Below are 14,528 nucleotides of genomic sequence, written 5' to 3' on the forward strand. Positions count from 1 at the left end.
CGCAGCAGTTACGACCAGGTCTAAAGCCAGCTTGATCTATAGGAATGCTGGCATTGAGAATGGGAAATATTCTATTATAGATCAACCTCTCCAGCAGCTTATAACACACACTCAGGGGCAGGGCTATGGGCCTATAGCTCTCAATACGCTCTGGGTCTTTGTTGGGCTTCAAAACGGCGATTATTTTAGTTCCTTTAAATGCTGCAGGCAGGTTACCTGTAGCCAATATTTCGTTGAACACCGTAAGAAGTCAGTATTTAACTTTGATTCCTGAGTACTTTAGGAATTCTGGGAAGACATTATCGATACCGGCTGCCTTCCCAACTGACAGAGCGGAGATGGCCACTTCAATTTCATCAAGTTCAAATGCTCTCGATATTTCCAATGGAGCTTGCCGGACTGCTTTTAAATTCGTTCAACTTGTAATTAAACCAGCTTGTCAGATGGGTGGCGAACTGAATTGGACAAAGCAACAATACGCTTTGCTATTGCACAGAGTTTCGGATGTGACAAAGAACTGTTCGTCGAAGGCTTGCCGGTGGAGAGCTTTCTCAAGAGGGACCAAGCTTTACGGCTACTATGGGTGAAGTTACGATTTTCCATTGTGTGTACCCACTTTTCTCTTCTTGCTTTGTCAAGAGATTGTAGCAGCTGATCAGCTGTTTCTGTGTTCCCGGTGTCATTGAACTCACTGTAAAGGTCCTCACACTCTTGACTCCAACCTGGCACGTAGCTCTTTCGAAATCCTCGTGGAATGCACAGTTTAGCAGTAGCCAGGACTAGCTTTGTGAACCGGTCATAGTTTTTATCGTGGGAGGGATGAACCTGATGCCATCATCAAGCCTGGAGTAAAGGCTTTCCAATCAGCTTTGTTAAAAATTCCAGCGAGGCCGAGGGAAGGATCTTACAAGAGGAATCTTGATTCCGGTCTGAAATAAGCACAGGCCTATGCTGAGAATGAGGAAAGGCACCAAGAACATTCCTCCCAACTGCTAAAGGCTTAAGAGAGCGGGCACAAGAGCAAAAACATAGGTCTGGAGTATAACCACGACGCCAGCGGGCTGAATAAAAAGTGTGGGCGTCTTTGGCATCATGTATTAATATTAAGTTGTTATTTTCAGCCCAACTAGTTAAACTCGTACCATTGTCGTCATCCGATTTGAGTATCCCCACGAGCTGTGATGACTGTTAAAGTCCCCAATGTAAAGGGATGGGGTGTCCAAATACGGGAAGTACTGTGTCAGACCATTGTCTATTAGGTGGTTTGTAGACATTTACTATAGTTGTTTCTGACACTTTCACCACCAGTACAAAAATATCGTCATCACAGCTCTTGTAAATCGGGGGACACATCATCGATGCCCTGCCTAACATAAGTTGCCACTCCGTATTTTCTGTGGCCAATGGCTTCTACAAGTGTATATCCAGGGATATTGCCTCTTGCACAGGTGTTAGAATTCTCAATGTGAGTCTCCTGGAGTGCTAGGACATCGACGTTGTTCTTTATCATAATTTTGCTTAGGCACCCACATTTAGATCTGCTAAGAACCTAGGCGTTAAAATAGCATATATTTAAAAGAGAGCCATTATTTAAAAAATCAGTATTTGTTTGGTCCTGAAAAGGACCGTTTGTTTGGTCTGCGATAGCTGCCCATAACTGGAAGATCACAAGAGTGACGATCCAGCTACCAAAAATTGCTGTTCGTTTAGCGTTACCCAGGGAGCACGTGTAGCAAGCTACGGACGCGAACAACTTCACCCCCCAGAGCTTTTAATGCACACATTGAAAACAACAAAAATAAAAGACGCTAATTTTATTTATAATAAGACAGAAAATATTATTTAATTTAACTTGAATACATATTACTCAAACAAAATCGGAAAATAAAAGAACTTTTTGTATGGTAAGTGATAAAATACAGTTTGTTAATGAATCTTTGTGAACATTAAACTTATTTCTTCTTAATGAGATCCTTTGTATACAATATTTTTGTGGCAGACAAAAGATTCCATGAATGTTTCCTGTCATCAAATCATAGACCTATTCTATTTGTATTGCATTTAAACCTGGAATAGATGTTTTCCATCACTATCCTATTCTGTGCTTTCAGTTGGACATAAACATACAAGTTCCAGGCAATTTTCAATCAACACTAAATCAACTTTTTTGTCAACTAATAATGTAATCTCGTACTTGTTTCAAATCTAAAGTGTGTGAGGATTTTAGAACTGTAAATACGAGCATATTATACATCCAAAAAATATCATCAAAATATACTTGGATTAAATAATCCTGACTATTGCCGACAACAACTGATTATTCAAGTCACAGCTGAGAAAATCTTATTGAAATTGTACAGTATTCTTTCATTACCGCAAAAGGATAATAATGTTCTGAAAGTGTAAAATTATTCTTAATCCTGATTTCTAACATCTGACTGGACAACATAGTTTTCATAATGTCTGTTCTGCCCTGTTCAACATTTGAACTTTCAAGCCAAACAAGGTTTCTTAATTGAAATGTAAACATTATACACATGAATCGTAGTTCAACATTTGAACTTTCAAGCCAAACAAGGTTTCTTAATTGAAATGTAAACATTATACACATGAATCGTAGAAGAAATTGATACAGAAGTAATAAAAATCACGCACATGTTAAATATTGCTGTGAAATTTCATAAATCATTCATCTCATTAAAATATGATATACGAGGTATGGCTATTAAATAACGGGACTGACGCTGCAGTGGAACGAGTGCGCATGCGCCAACCAACAATGACCAACAGCTGTGTAGTTTTGAGACTTCCTCTTCAGAATGCAGTTAGTCTCGTTTCTGTAAACAACATCGTTGTGTCATAACCTTCATTTATGTAAGTGTTGTTATTTTTGTTTTGCCGGAAAAATGGTTAGCTTAATAATACAGCAACAAATTGTTATTAAATTTCACGTTAAACTTGGAAAAACCACAACCGAAACCTATAATTTACTAAAAGAAGTGTATGTCAGTGAATGTTTATCGCGGACTCGTGTTTTTTGAATGGTTTAAGCGTTTTCAAGATGGTTGACAAGACATGGAAGATGATTCACGGCCAGGTCGTCCTTTAACATCAAAAACGGAAGACAATGTTGAAAAAGTTGCTAATTTTATTCGGTCTGACCGACGATTAAGCATTTGTGCTGTTGCTGAATCTGTAGGCATTGATAAAGAATGTGTACGACAAATTTTTACATGACAATTTGAACATGCGAAAAGTGTGTGCAAAAATGGTACCAAAAATTCTTACGACTGATCAACAAGCAGCTCGTAAAAATGTTTGTACTGATACTTTGAATGCCATTGAAAATGACCCAAATTTATTGGAAAGAATAATAACATGTGATGAATCGTGGTTTTTTTTTACTTATGATCCGGAAACGAAGCGCCAATCCATGCATTGGAAGACCTGAACTTCACCGAGAGCCAAAAAAGCAAGAATGGGCAAGTCAAAATTTAAAGCAATGATGATTGTTTTTTTCGACATTTGTGGGATTGTGTACCTTCACTGGGTTCATGAAGGTCAAACAATTAATCAACATTACTATCTTGAGGTATTAATAAACTATGTGAAAGAGTAAGAAAAAAACGACCCGAAATGTGGAAGGACAAATCATGGATTTAGCACCAAGACAATGCGCCAGCTCATTCCGCGTTATCCGTCAAGCGGTTCCTGACCAAGTACAGCATCCCAGTGTTAGAACATCCACCTTACTCACCAGACCTAGCACCATGCGACTTTTATCTTTTCCCTTAAGGTGAAATCTGCATTGAAAGGTACGAGATTTGAATCCGTAGAAGCTGTTCAAGAAAAAGCGGCAAGACTCCTGAAAGAATTGACAGAAGATGACTTTCAGCATGGTTTCCAACAATGGAAAATTCGCATGGAGCGTTGCAGGGATAGAGAAGGGGTATATATTGAAGGTAATAATAAGTAATTATGTTTAAAATGAAAATAAATTTTTTTACAATATCAGTCCCGTTATGTAATAGCCATAAATAGTTTCTTGTTAATGTTAAGTTGTTCCCTTTTTGATACAACCTCTGTGATGAATAATACGAATTTTTATGGGACCTAACCTTTACTACTTAATTAGAACTTCACACCCATAGGCTTTCTACTTTTCCAATTCTAAATCTGAAAGAAGAATTTTTCAGTATTTAATCCAAATTTGACTTTTGAAGACATACATTTTTTTACTAACCAAATTTTGTAACTTACAAACATGCTTAATATTCTCCCTTTACACGAACCTTTCTCATGAATCTCTGAAAAAGATCTTGCTGTTCTACTTAATAGCTGGCTCATCATTATTAAAAAAGATTAATTACTCCAATTAAATATTTTAACTTAACATAAATTCTTAATCTCAATGTTTAATTTAATCCAACATTATAATATTGATTTTTTAAATATTTTTTACCCAGTTTATTATATAATAGTGTATTTTCCTATTTATTTAGTACAAGTATTGTAGTATCTAATTAGCTATAATTAAAATTACCCACAGTTACATTCCAATATTTTATTACTTTCTGCTAACAATCACAGCTGTTTATTTGTAACAAACTGAAGTCTTCAACAGATAATTAGATTTTTCTAACTTGCTTAAATATGCAAGGGAATTTGATCATACTCGAGATATTGGGAATTGTTTTACTCTGTTTTATTAAGGATGTGATTATTTATTAAAAAGAATTTCATTGCATTATTAATACAAATGTGATGCAATCAACCGTTTTAAAGATTAGTCATGTTCAGATTTTAACTATGTTTTTTATACTACCAGTGCCAAGTCAGAAAGCAAATGGTTTGAACATTTCTTGCACCATGATGGTAATAAGGTGCGTTTTGATTATTGTCTTGTCTGATTATTCTCTACAATAACTATACAGTTTGTGCGCTTTTACATTTGGTTTTTACAACTTTTGTCAGCTGTATGTATATATTTATCATGCTTTTATTTCCTACATGTGTATTATATCCCGTTTGTTTTCTCGTCTTGTTAAGAAATATGTTCATGTTACGTTACGTTTATGTTCTGATATACTTAAATTGTTTTTTAAACAAGTTATCTGTGGCATGTTTCAGTGTTTTCTAGTGGTTTAATTGTAGGAAATAGGACTATGTGATGATGGAAGGAAATATTGAAAATAGTGCCATTGATATCTAGATATTGTGATGACTCTGCTGATCTAGATAATATGATACTCTCTCGACTATTGACAGACGAAACAATTCAAGTTAAACTGACAAAATGCAAAGCAAATTAGCCATGACAGTAATGGTTTCACTTTTCTATTCAAAAGTCAATGGGCCCACGATTCCAAATACTGAACAAGGCAGGGAAGATATACAGTATCAATCACAATACAAAATTAAAGTTTTCCTATAAATAAAAAATTCTTATAGTCACTCATGAATTTGCTTTATACGTAAGATTTTGCTTTATTCTTTGTAATGAACAAGACATGTCTAAATAGAAGTCAAATCATTAAAAGCGGGAATCATTTGGTAAATGATTTAAGAATTATTACAACTGGATGTTTGTTATAAAACCGTTGATTGCAAAGCCTACCAACATATTGACTGCAGTAGACATGTTAGTGTGACACTCAGTATAGAGTAGACACTAAGTTTTGGAAAGTATAACATTAATTAACAAAATAGTCCATGTAAAAAAACTTTTTTCAAGGTTTCAAGATTTTTTATTTTCGTGATTCTAAAATATTTAAAATGTTAGAGTATTATTAATATGCCAAAAATCAGCATCATCATACCATCGGCATTGTACAAATCATCTTCAGAAAGTAATAAAGCGTATCCTGTTTTATATTTCGAGACAACACATCAAATGTACCTACCTTTCTTTCTAATTTTTTTGGATATGAAAAATTAGCAAATAAATGGATGTTTTAAGAGGGTGGATGAAAAGTTTCAGGACTTGACAAAAATAGCAATGAGCGCCAATGTGGCAATGAGAACTTTTAACCTAGGACCTTTGTCCATTATTATCTGGAGGTTTTGAGAGGGCTGACCTCTACTGCTCAGCTTATTTAATTTTTTAAATTTCAAGTTTGATATTTTTTTAGGTATAGTAAAAACTTAAATAAGAGCAGTAGTAAAGTATTTTTGTCATCAAGGGACAGCTGGATGCTAAATTACAGTCTGCCCTTTCCTTTACCAGTGTAAAGAACTGGGTTGTGGACTTTTAATTGTTGCCATTTTTGTTCACTTAAGACAAAGGACACTTATGACATAGAAGATAAGAAACCTCTCATTGCACTTAGGCCTAAAAGCACCATTGCCCTACTTCTGCATGACTGGATAATCAGGATGGGCAAGGTTGGGGGGAGGGGCTGCCTCCTGTCATCATCAATAGTGACTCCAATAGTGGTACAAGGAGAGTAATATGGAAAAGAATAGTTTTTCAAGCACTTTATTCAATGCAGGAAGAAGGAGATTGGGCAATAATTTATCCTCAAGATCGCCTTTTTTAAAACAAGGGGCAATTTTGGTTTTTTTAAGCTGTTGATAAATTAATAGATTTAAAAAAATACTAATTTTAGGTAAATGTCTGATAATTTTTGTGAAACTCAAATCAACAGCAGGTAGATGCTGAATCAGATGACGAAGAAGAAGCTAGTAAACTTTTAATGGCTATTCAAATTCGGCCATAAGTAATAATTTTCTTGAGAGTGCATCATCTAGTGTTTCCTTTTACAATATAACGACAAATAAGTCATCCTTTCCTCTCCCTTTTATATCAGTCACAATAATCTTAAATTTATTATAATATTATTATGTACAATAGTATAATAATTCCATTAAAAATGTTTTACTAACAAATATATTGTACATAAAAATGTCTGTTTAATAAGACTGTAAATGGGGATTGTACCACTATATATGTTCATTTAAGCAAATTTCCTTTGTTTACTATTTAGTTCCACGGTCTAATCATAATGATGGTATACGTTATAAAAGCCACAATTTCCAATTAGTTGTAAATTGAGCTATTTAATTGATGAATACAATCATGGTGGCTGGATAATAAAAATGTGAATTTAAAACTGACATTCATTGCAGTTCATCAGCAGGCAGTAGTAGCATGTTTAGTGATGACTAGCACTTCTACTGGCCAGAACGACCCATTGTCATGAGATACAAGCCAGACATCTGCCTTTATGGAAGATTTGTCTTTGTTTCTATTGGCTGTTACATGCAAACCAAAATGTGTTGCACTAATTATAACTGAACATGTTAATCTTATTTCTATGCAAGTTTCAAAATAATAGTAATGCAGTTTTTTTAGTTTCTTAGTTATAAATAACACAGAAATCTGCATTAAATTTAGAATTGTGAACAAAATTTTGGTATTGGTATTAGAATAATTTTTAGTTGTATCGGCCCATCTGTTATTTCAAACAAAGCAGAATATAACTATATTAACATAACTCACAAAAAGTGGATAGTTAGTTTGTTCTTTCATTGGGAGGCTTGCTAGATCGAGAAGAAGCTCTTCCAGAGCCACCACTAGAAGAGGATTGGAACCAACAGGGGTATCACAAACTGGCTGGAGTCTACCGAGGATGTCAGCCATCAGGTGACCCCTTACTTCGCTGATGATGCCTTCTCTCACCGCTCTGTACACCACATCATCTGGCTTCTGCAGCGCAAGAGTCAGGAACTGGGAGTACACCTGTGGCACAATTCAAACAAACCGAATTCAATATTAATCATGTTAATATTATTTACTAGAAATCTGATACACATGAGTAAAAAAGAAGTTTTTGACAAATAATTCACACATATTAAACAATTTAAGGTTAAACATATAAAAACACCCTAAAACAATCAATCAATTTTAAGAATATCATAAATAAAGTATTTAAAGTAATTGAATAACATAACACAATTTAAAACAATAACATAAATTATTACTAGATTACTTACCTCTTTTTCTTTGTCGTCTATGCTGATAACTTTATTAAATGTTTCTACAAATTCTGTTGGATAATCATATGTCTTTAAAATGTCTGACAAACCAAAACTTTCAAGAAAACCTACCAATAATTGTGCTTGATGATTAAAATCCAAATACTTTGGTATTTCCAAAATAAAATTCTTGTGAACTGTATTATCTTTGCTGATCTTGATAAAATCAAATATATTTTTTAACAAACTCTTGAAATCAGAAAGTTGTAAACTGTTGACACGGCTTTTTAAGAATTCAAGAGATTCAGGCTGTACAGCGTGTGAAGTATGATTTACAAGAATTCTTAGCCATTTCATAGAATCTTTGCTGGGATCAGTAATGTTATTTATCACTTGGTCCAATTCTAATGAGTTTGCTTTATCTTCCTCTGACATTGGCTTCAATGCTATATTTTTAAGCCTAGTTATTACATCAAAAACTTCTTTAGAGGCGATATCGTACAACTGCACTTCTCGCAATACTTCAATACACGTGTATGCTTTTTCACCAATTGCTCGCTGAAGAGTGTCTTCTGTGTCAGGAATATCATTCAGCGGAACGTCAAACCAAAACAGCCAAAGATCAACAGTAATCGAACAGATATTCTCCAAGCACTTGGCCACTAGATGCTCGTAACACTTTTGTACTGTAATGTCCTTACTTTCATTTGACGTGATGTCAACTGTATTCGGAACGTCTCCGTCGATTTGTACACGATATAGCACAAAATCATCTAAATTTGGGTCATCTTCTTTCTTCAAAAATATGTTAGAACATCTTTCAAGAAGTGACAACATACTGGCCACAACTAATCCAGCATAATGCTTCATATCATGACTACTCAATTGACTTATCATCCTTAGAGTACCTCCTTTTTCTGCATCGTAATGTAATAGCAATGTCTGGAATGTTTCTTTGAAAGGGGTTTTGTATTTATCTTCCTCCTCCATCAGAGTCATTTTATTATAAAGAGAAACCAAAACATTTTCTACTAAGGGAACAGATTCAAACAAATCCCAGTGGAGAGCTTTAAGAGTTGTTTGAAGCACTTGGTATGACAAGCATGATGGAAAATGCACTATAGAATCATACAAACACTTTTGCAATTCCAGCCCGAGAATTAATTTCATGAACAAATACTGACTCAACTGGGGGAAGAAACCAATAAGATGCACATACTTCCTATTTTTCTTCAATTTCTTACAAATATCCAAGTCTGTATTCAAAAATAATAGTATGTACAACTTCTGTTGAGTTTTATGGTTTGATTCTTTGATTACATGTTTTATTAAGGTTATTATTTCCTTACAGTCACGTTCATCATCTGAAAAAAAAATTACACAAGTTCTTATTTTATTAATCATAAATACACTTACAAATAAACATAGGCTTAATTATAGAATACTGTTGTGCAAAGTGTTTATTAAAGTATAATTAAAACACACTTGCATGCCTGCTGTGTAGTCTTTATTATATTTATCTGATCTTTGAATGTTTTGTAGAGGACAATTAATTGATCAGCTAACTAAACACACAGGGTCAGTTTGCATACATCTTAACATGAATGCTCTCAGTTTGTAATTTGTCATTGACTTTGTTTTGCCAATGCACTGGAGAAAGAACTTAAGTAGGCCTTACAGTTACGTAATGTCATTCTTACTTTACTTTATTAATTTTTAGGTGTATTGCTAAATAAACAAAATCAATACCAGCAATATCCAGTAACCAATACGTAATAATAATGCAACAGACCAATTTATTTGTTGTCTATAAGGCATTTTATATTTACCAATAGAACTTTTCAGTCTACTTGACGCTGCTAGTCTAGGCTGTGCCAGACTTACTGAACATTAGGCATGTTCAAAGTAATCCTCTTGAGTATCTATGTACCTCTGAAGTCGTATTTTCCATTTATTAAAAGCAAAACTAGTCAGTAATTATTGAATTTTCGGATGGAGTAAAAAATTTATCTCATCATCAAATTTTAATTTCTGAAAAAAGTGATGACCGAGCAATTGTTTCTTCAGATTGAAGAATAACTAAAAGTCACATATTGCAAAGATTGGGTGAATAAGGAGGGGGTGCACCATTCAATTGATGTCACCTTGTCTAAAAATCCCAAAGTTTTTGTAGCAGGATCAAAAAAACAAAATCGCAAGCATTGTTGTGGTGCCAAATCTCCTGAAGAACTGGCAAGCATGTTCCATGTACCAACTTGCTGTTACAGGTAAAAAGCCTTCATCATTCATTGCTGTACTCGTGAAGAAAACAGGGTACATTACTTTATTTCCTGATTGTTACTTTTTCCATTGTGAGGAATGACTTGTCTACAAACACTCATAAGAGACTCTCTCCTTGAGTTGGAACGTCTCATCACCAGTGACAATTTAGGAAGTCATCCAATGAGTCATTATTAAGCACTTATCTTAAAACTACATCCAGAATCCATAAATATGAAACATTGATTATCAGGAAATTAATTTAACAGATAATATGTCTTTATAAGGGTGTTATTAAAATAGGTAAATATAATTAATACTGAGTGTATTGTTAAAACTTATCCTAAACCCAATATTATGCATATTCTATACTGTGAGACACCCAGGCCCATAGACAACCCCTCCCAAATATTCATATATGACATCATGCTATAGCACTCTATGACAACACCCTCCTCAATCCACTGCCGTACACCGAAAATGTCACTAAGTAGCACAGTGGGTAAGTGATTTGCTGCAATTAATATCTGGTAGGTTGCAGAACAATTAATTGATTTACAGTAACCTAAACTTACTTATATCACATAATAACATTGCATAGAGTAGTAATATTTCCATTGCCAACATATGCCTCATCGCTGACACGAAATGGTCTGGAAAACTAGCTACCGAGTAGCCCAAAACCAAAAACATCATTATGAGAACAAATCATTCAGCCCAGCTGTTACTAAAACAATAATATCCCGGTAACAGGTTACCATTGAATTACCTATTACTGACACTAGTAATGCAGATCTGTGATGGCAGCAAGTGAAATGGTAATGCATATTTTATTTGTGTCAAGACACGTTTATCCTTCAAAATAGTTGTTTGTTATATTTTGTAAATTCACATACTGTAATTTTAAATACAACGTAATTTGGTGTAACTAGTTGTAGTGAGGATTCTTTATTCATGAATATTGATGATTTGATATTATTGATCAATCCAGTGTTGGACGCTTATTATACTACAGCCTTCGGTAATTGTCAAATTAACGGCCGGAGCGGCAAAATACGAGTTTCGCGTTATTAACTTATTGGAATCGTCCTACAGAACAAAACAATATGACGGGGTGGAAATGAGAAATAACGAAGTTCTAGAACATCAAAATTGGAACAACTGTTCAAGCGCAGAGCAATATTTCCATGTCCTACATCCACATCGGGCATCACATGACCTTTTGTGACCATGATTCAACCTCGTGATGTCGTCATCGGATGCGGCACCATCTTTGCAAACGTAAATGAAAAATAATACTGAAATGAGCAGAATTTTGATCCAAATGAACAATGTTTTTCTTAAATTTTTCTACAAATTAATTAGTTGTTATCGAGTTGAGACGAGTGCCTCTGGCCACCTTTGGTGCTGCCGAAGCCCGCGCTGATGTCAACGAAAGAAAAACATCCATCGAGATAGTACCTATCAGTAAAATATCAAATTCTAGATGGGCTGATCAGAAATATAAATTAAATTGTAATGGAAAGACAATTATGTACCATGTAAATAATTTAATAAATCATGAATACCCCTAATATGAATACGTATATAAATGGACATTAATAGAGAACACTTACCATTAGTGTGTTCCACAGAATGTACAGAAACTAAATAATCTCGTTTCGGTCGAAATGTAACCTCTTAACATGCCCGACAAAACAATCCGACACACCAATTGCCTACGATTGGTCGAACTAGTGGATGGTTGATCTATGATCGTCACGCACTCACTCGATCCAAACTACAGTACACGATATCTAGTGAAGCACTGACTTCTGCCCCGGAGCGTTCAGATAACAGATACGCTATCAGTCCCACCCGCAGATAATATTTACAGATATCCAGACACAGCACACAAACAGAACATTAAAACATTAAGAACTTAACTATTTATGTATATACCCTCTAAAATAATGTTATTTGTCATTTGCACCCCCTAAAACCATATATATTTTTTGTTCAAGAGGATGAGCAGAATACGTTGATAACGTCAAATTCGTGATTTGCCACCTCGACCTTAATCTTATAATTTCCCAGCCTTTTGGATGGTCATGGATATCGATTATTCAATAATTATCATCTGATTGTGTTGGTGGCCACTTATTATATTGCAGCCTTAGATAATTAATCAATGATTCAATTGTGGTGGTGGTCACTTATTATAGTGAATAACTACTCATTATTTAATTATTGCTTTTTAAGATGTACAAACATCTGATTTATACCTTAATTTGATCTATAACATATTTTGCTTTGGGTATTTAGACAATCATAAATTTAATATTGATGACTCGATTAAGGTGGTGGCCACGACTTATTATATTGCAACAATCTTTCATATGTAGGTCTAGCCTAACCTCACAACCTTGCTATTTTTTAAGATCTGCTTTCTATAAATCTTAAAAATTGTACATTACATAGTATTACTATACATCATAATAATCTCTAGTTCATCGTCATAAAGGGACATTGGGTTACAATAAACAAATATTTTTACACACTTACATATAACCCAAAAAAATCCTGTCAGTTCTATATTTACAAACTGGTTAAAATATTAAATAAACACCGAAACATAGCTTATTACTATAATTCTCCATACTTGCTGGAAAATGTTAATGATTGTAAGTTGAAAATGGAACCAACCTTTAACCACGTTTTGTACTTCTATTATTTTGGTTTTATTGGTTTTGAGAATACCCTGGACTTTGAGCAATACATGATCTAATTCCATTACTATATGTATATATGGCTCAAAATTGTGTTGTTAATATTACGTGAAATAAATCCATCCAACAAAATTCAAACAAGTTGCATTCACTTCAATTCACAGAATTGACATCTTCCAGTCAACACAAGAAATTTGATTTTCTTTTCGCTCTGCACTCCTACTGGCATATTAAACTTCTTCTTCTTCTTCTTTTCGGTTTTGGATTCGGCCACAATATTAATCGAATGTGGACTGGTTGTGTAGTTCATCACTCTTCTCTAAACCGATTAAAATATATATGTATGTAATTACAACGTGGTTGCTGATCTGGTAAGGTTTCTTGTAAAACAGAAGTTGATTTATAAACAGGTTATACTGATGTAAATGGTAATTAATAGGTTAAAAATTATTTATATTATTGCTTGCTGTCATACTAGTAGAGTTAGTTTGAAAGAAGGATTTAGGAACATTTTAAGATGAATTCGTTTATAAGATACTTTGGCAAAGGTGTTTCGGAGTTCTCGCCTAGGACCTAATATCAGGCATTTCTACGCAGAAAATGTAGGCCACGATTAGAAGAAACCTGAGAGATCAAACATTTTTGTTTGAAATGTGTGTTTTTGAGATGAATGAGAGTTTTAATTTGAGTATATTTATACATGTACGGTAATAATTGCATGATAAATATATAAATCTTTTATTTGCATATGCCAAATAAAATATACGGTAAGTATACTTAAATAATTATTTTATAAAATTAATACATTTTTATCTCTGGCATGGCTGTATACTGGACTTTCTAGAATTTAATACCGTAGTCATATACGTATTATCCTCTACACAATGTACATTGTATACACAACTGTGTGAAACACGATTTCATGCAGTGTAGTCGACTATTGTTTCTGGAATGATCAAATCTCAGAATACATATTATGGTTGGTATTTTAAAACACACATTCAAACACATTATTGTGTAAAAGGAATTGGTTATGTTGTCTTATACCATGTACCTGATTTACGTGGGTTGAAAAATTCTTTCAACTGATGTCTGCTCCGGAAACGCGGTGTAAATTGGCCAAAAATTGTTTAGACTTATCTCAATAGTTTATTTTAATATATTTGAATACTGTTCGTATTATTAGAAAAGTAATCCCAAACAAGTTAACCATACATTATTAGGGATCAGAGTATAGTTTTATAAATCGTTAGTGTGCAGGCTGGCTTTAAAGTAGCATTCGTGTTAAGTAACGGGAATTGAAGAGATAAATGAGCATAAGCTTGTGTTAATTATGTATTCATATTGCCCTGTTAATTTCTTATCATGATACACACTTAAGTATTTAATGCCTTGATAATCAGCATTCCATGAAATTAAGGCGTCTTCTATCACAATATCCAGCGATGTAACGTATTTTCTCAAAGAACATACCTTAGTCTCACATTTTGTTCAATTTAGACCGAGTCTATAACTCTCTAAGTAATAAGTGTTATATATCAGTGTTTTAGTTAGAAATCAGAGGAAATTTTAAAATAATAAAAT

The 14,528-nt window shown here is 33.9% G+C and overlaps 1 protein-coding gene across 1 annotated transcript in view; it reads right to left on the minus strand.

The window, feature by feature from the left end:
- Positions 1-13,163, minus strand: part of LOC124358235 — a 35,306-nt gene extending 22,143 nt beyond the window's left edge. Inside the window, exons 1-3 of the mRNA XM_046810532.1 lie at positions 12,922-13,163; positions 7,996-9,341; positions 7,502-7,741 (exon numbers count right to left, since the gene is read on the minus strand). Of these exons, the coding sequence (XP_046666488.1) occupies positions 7,502-7,741; positions 7,996-9,341; positions 12,922-13,009 (1,674 nt within the window). The 5' untranslated portion in view covers positions 13,010-13,163. The remainder of the gene's footprint in view (positions 1-7,501; positions 7,742-7,995; positions 9,342-12,921) is intronic.
- Between the last annotated feature and the right edge of the window lie 1,365 nt (positions 13,164-14,528).

The sequence above is a fragment of the Homalodisca vitripennis genome, chromosome 1, assembly GCF_021130785.1.
Source record: "Homalodisca vitripennis isolate AUS2020 chromosome 1, UT_GWSS_2.1, whole genome shotgun sequence".
NCBI classification, from domain to species: domain Eukaryota; kingdom Metazoa; phylum Arthropoda; class Insecta; order Hemiptera; family Cicadellidae; genus Homalodisca; species Homalodisca vitripennis.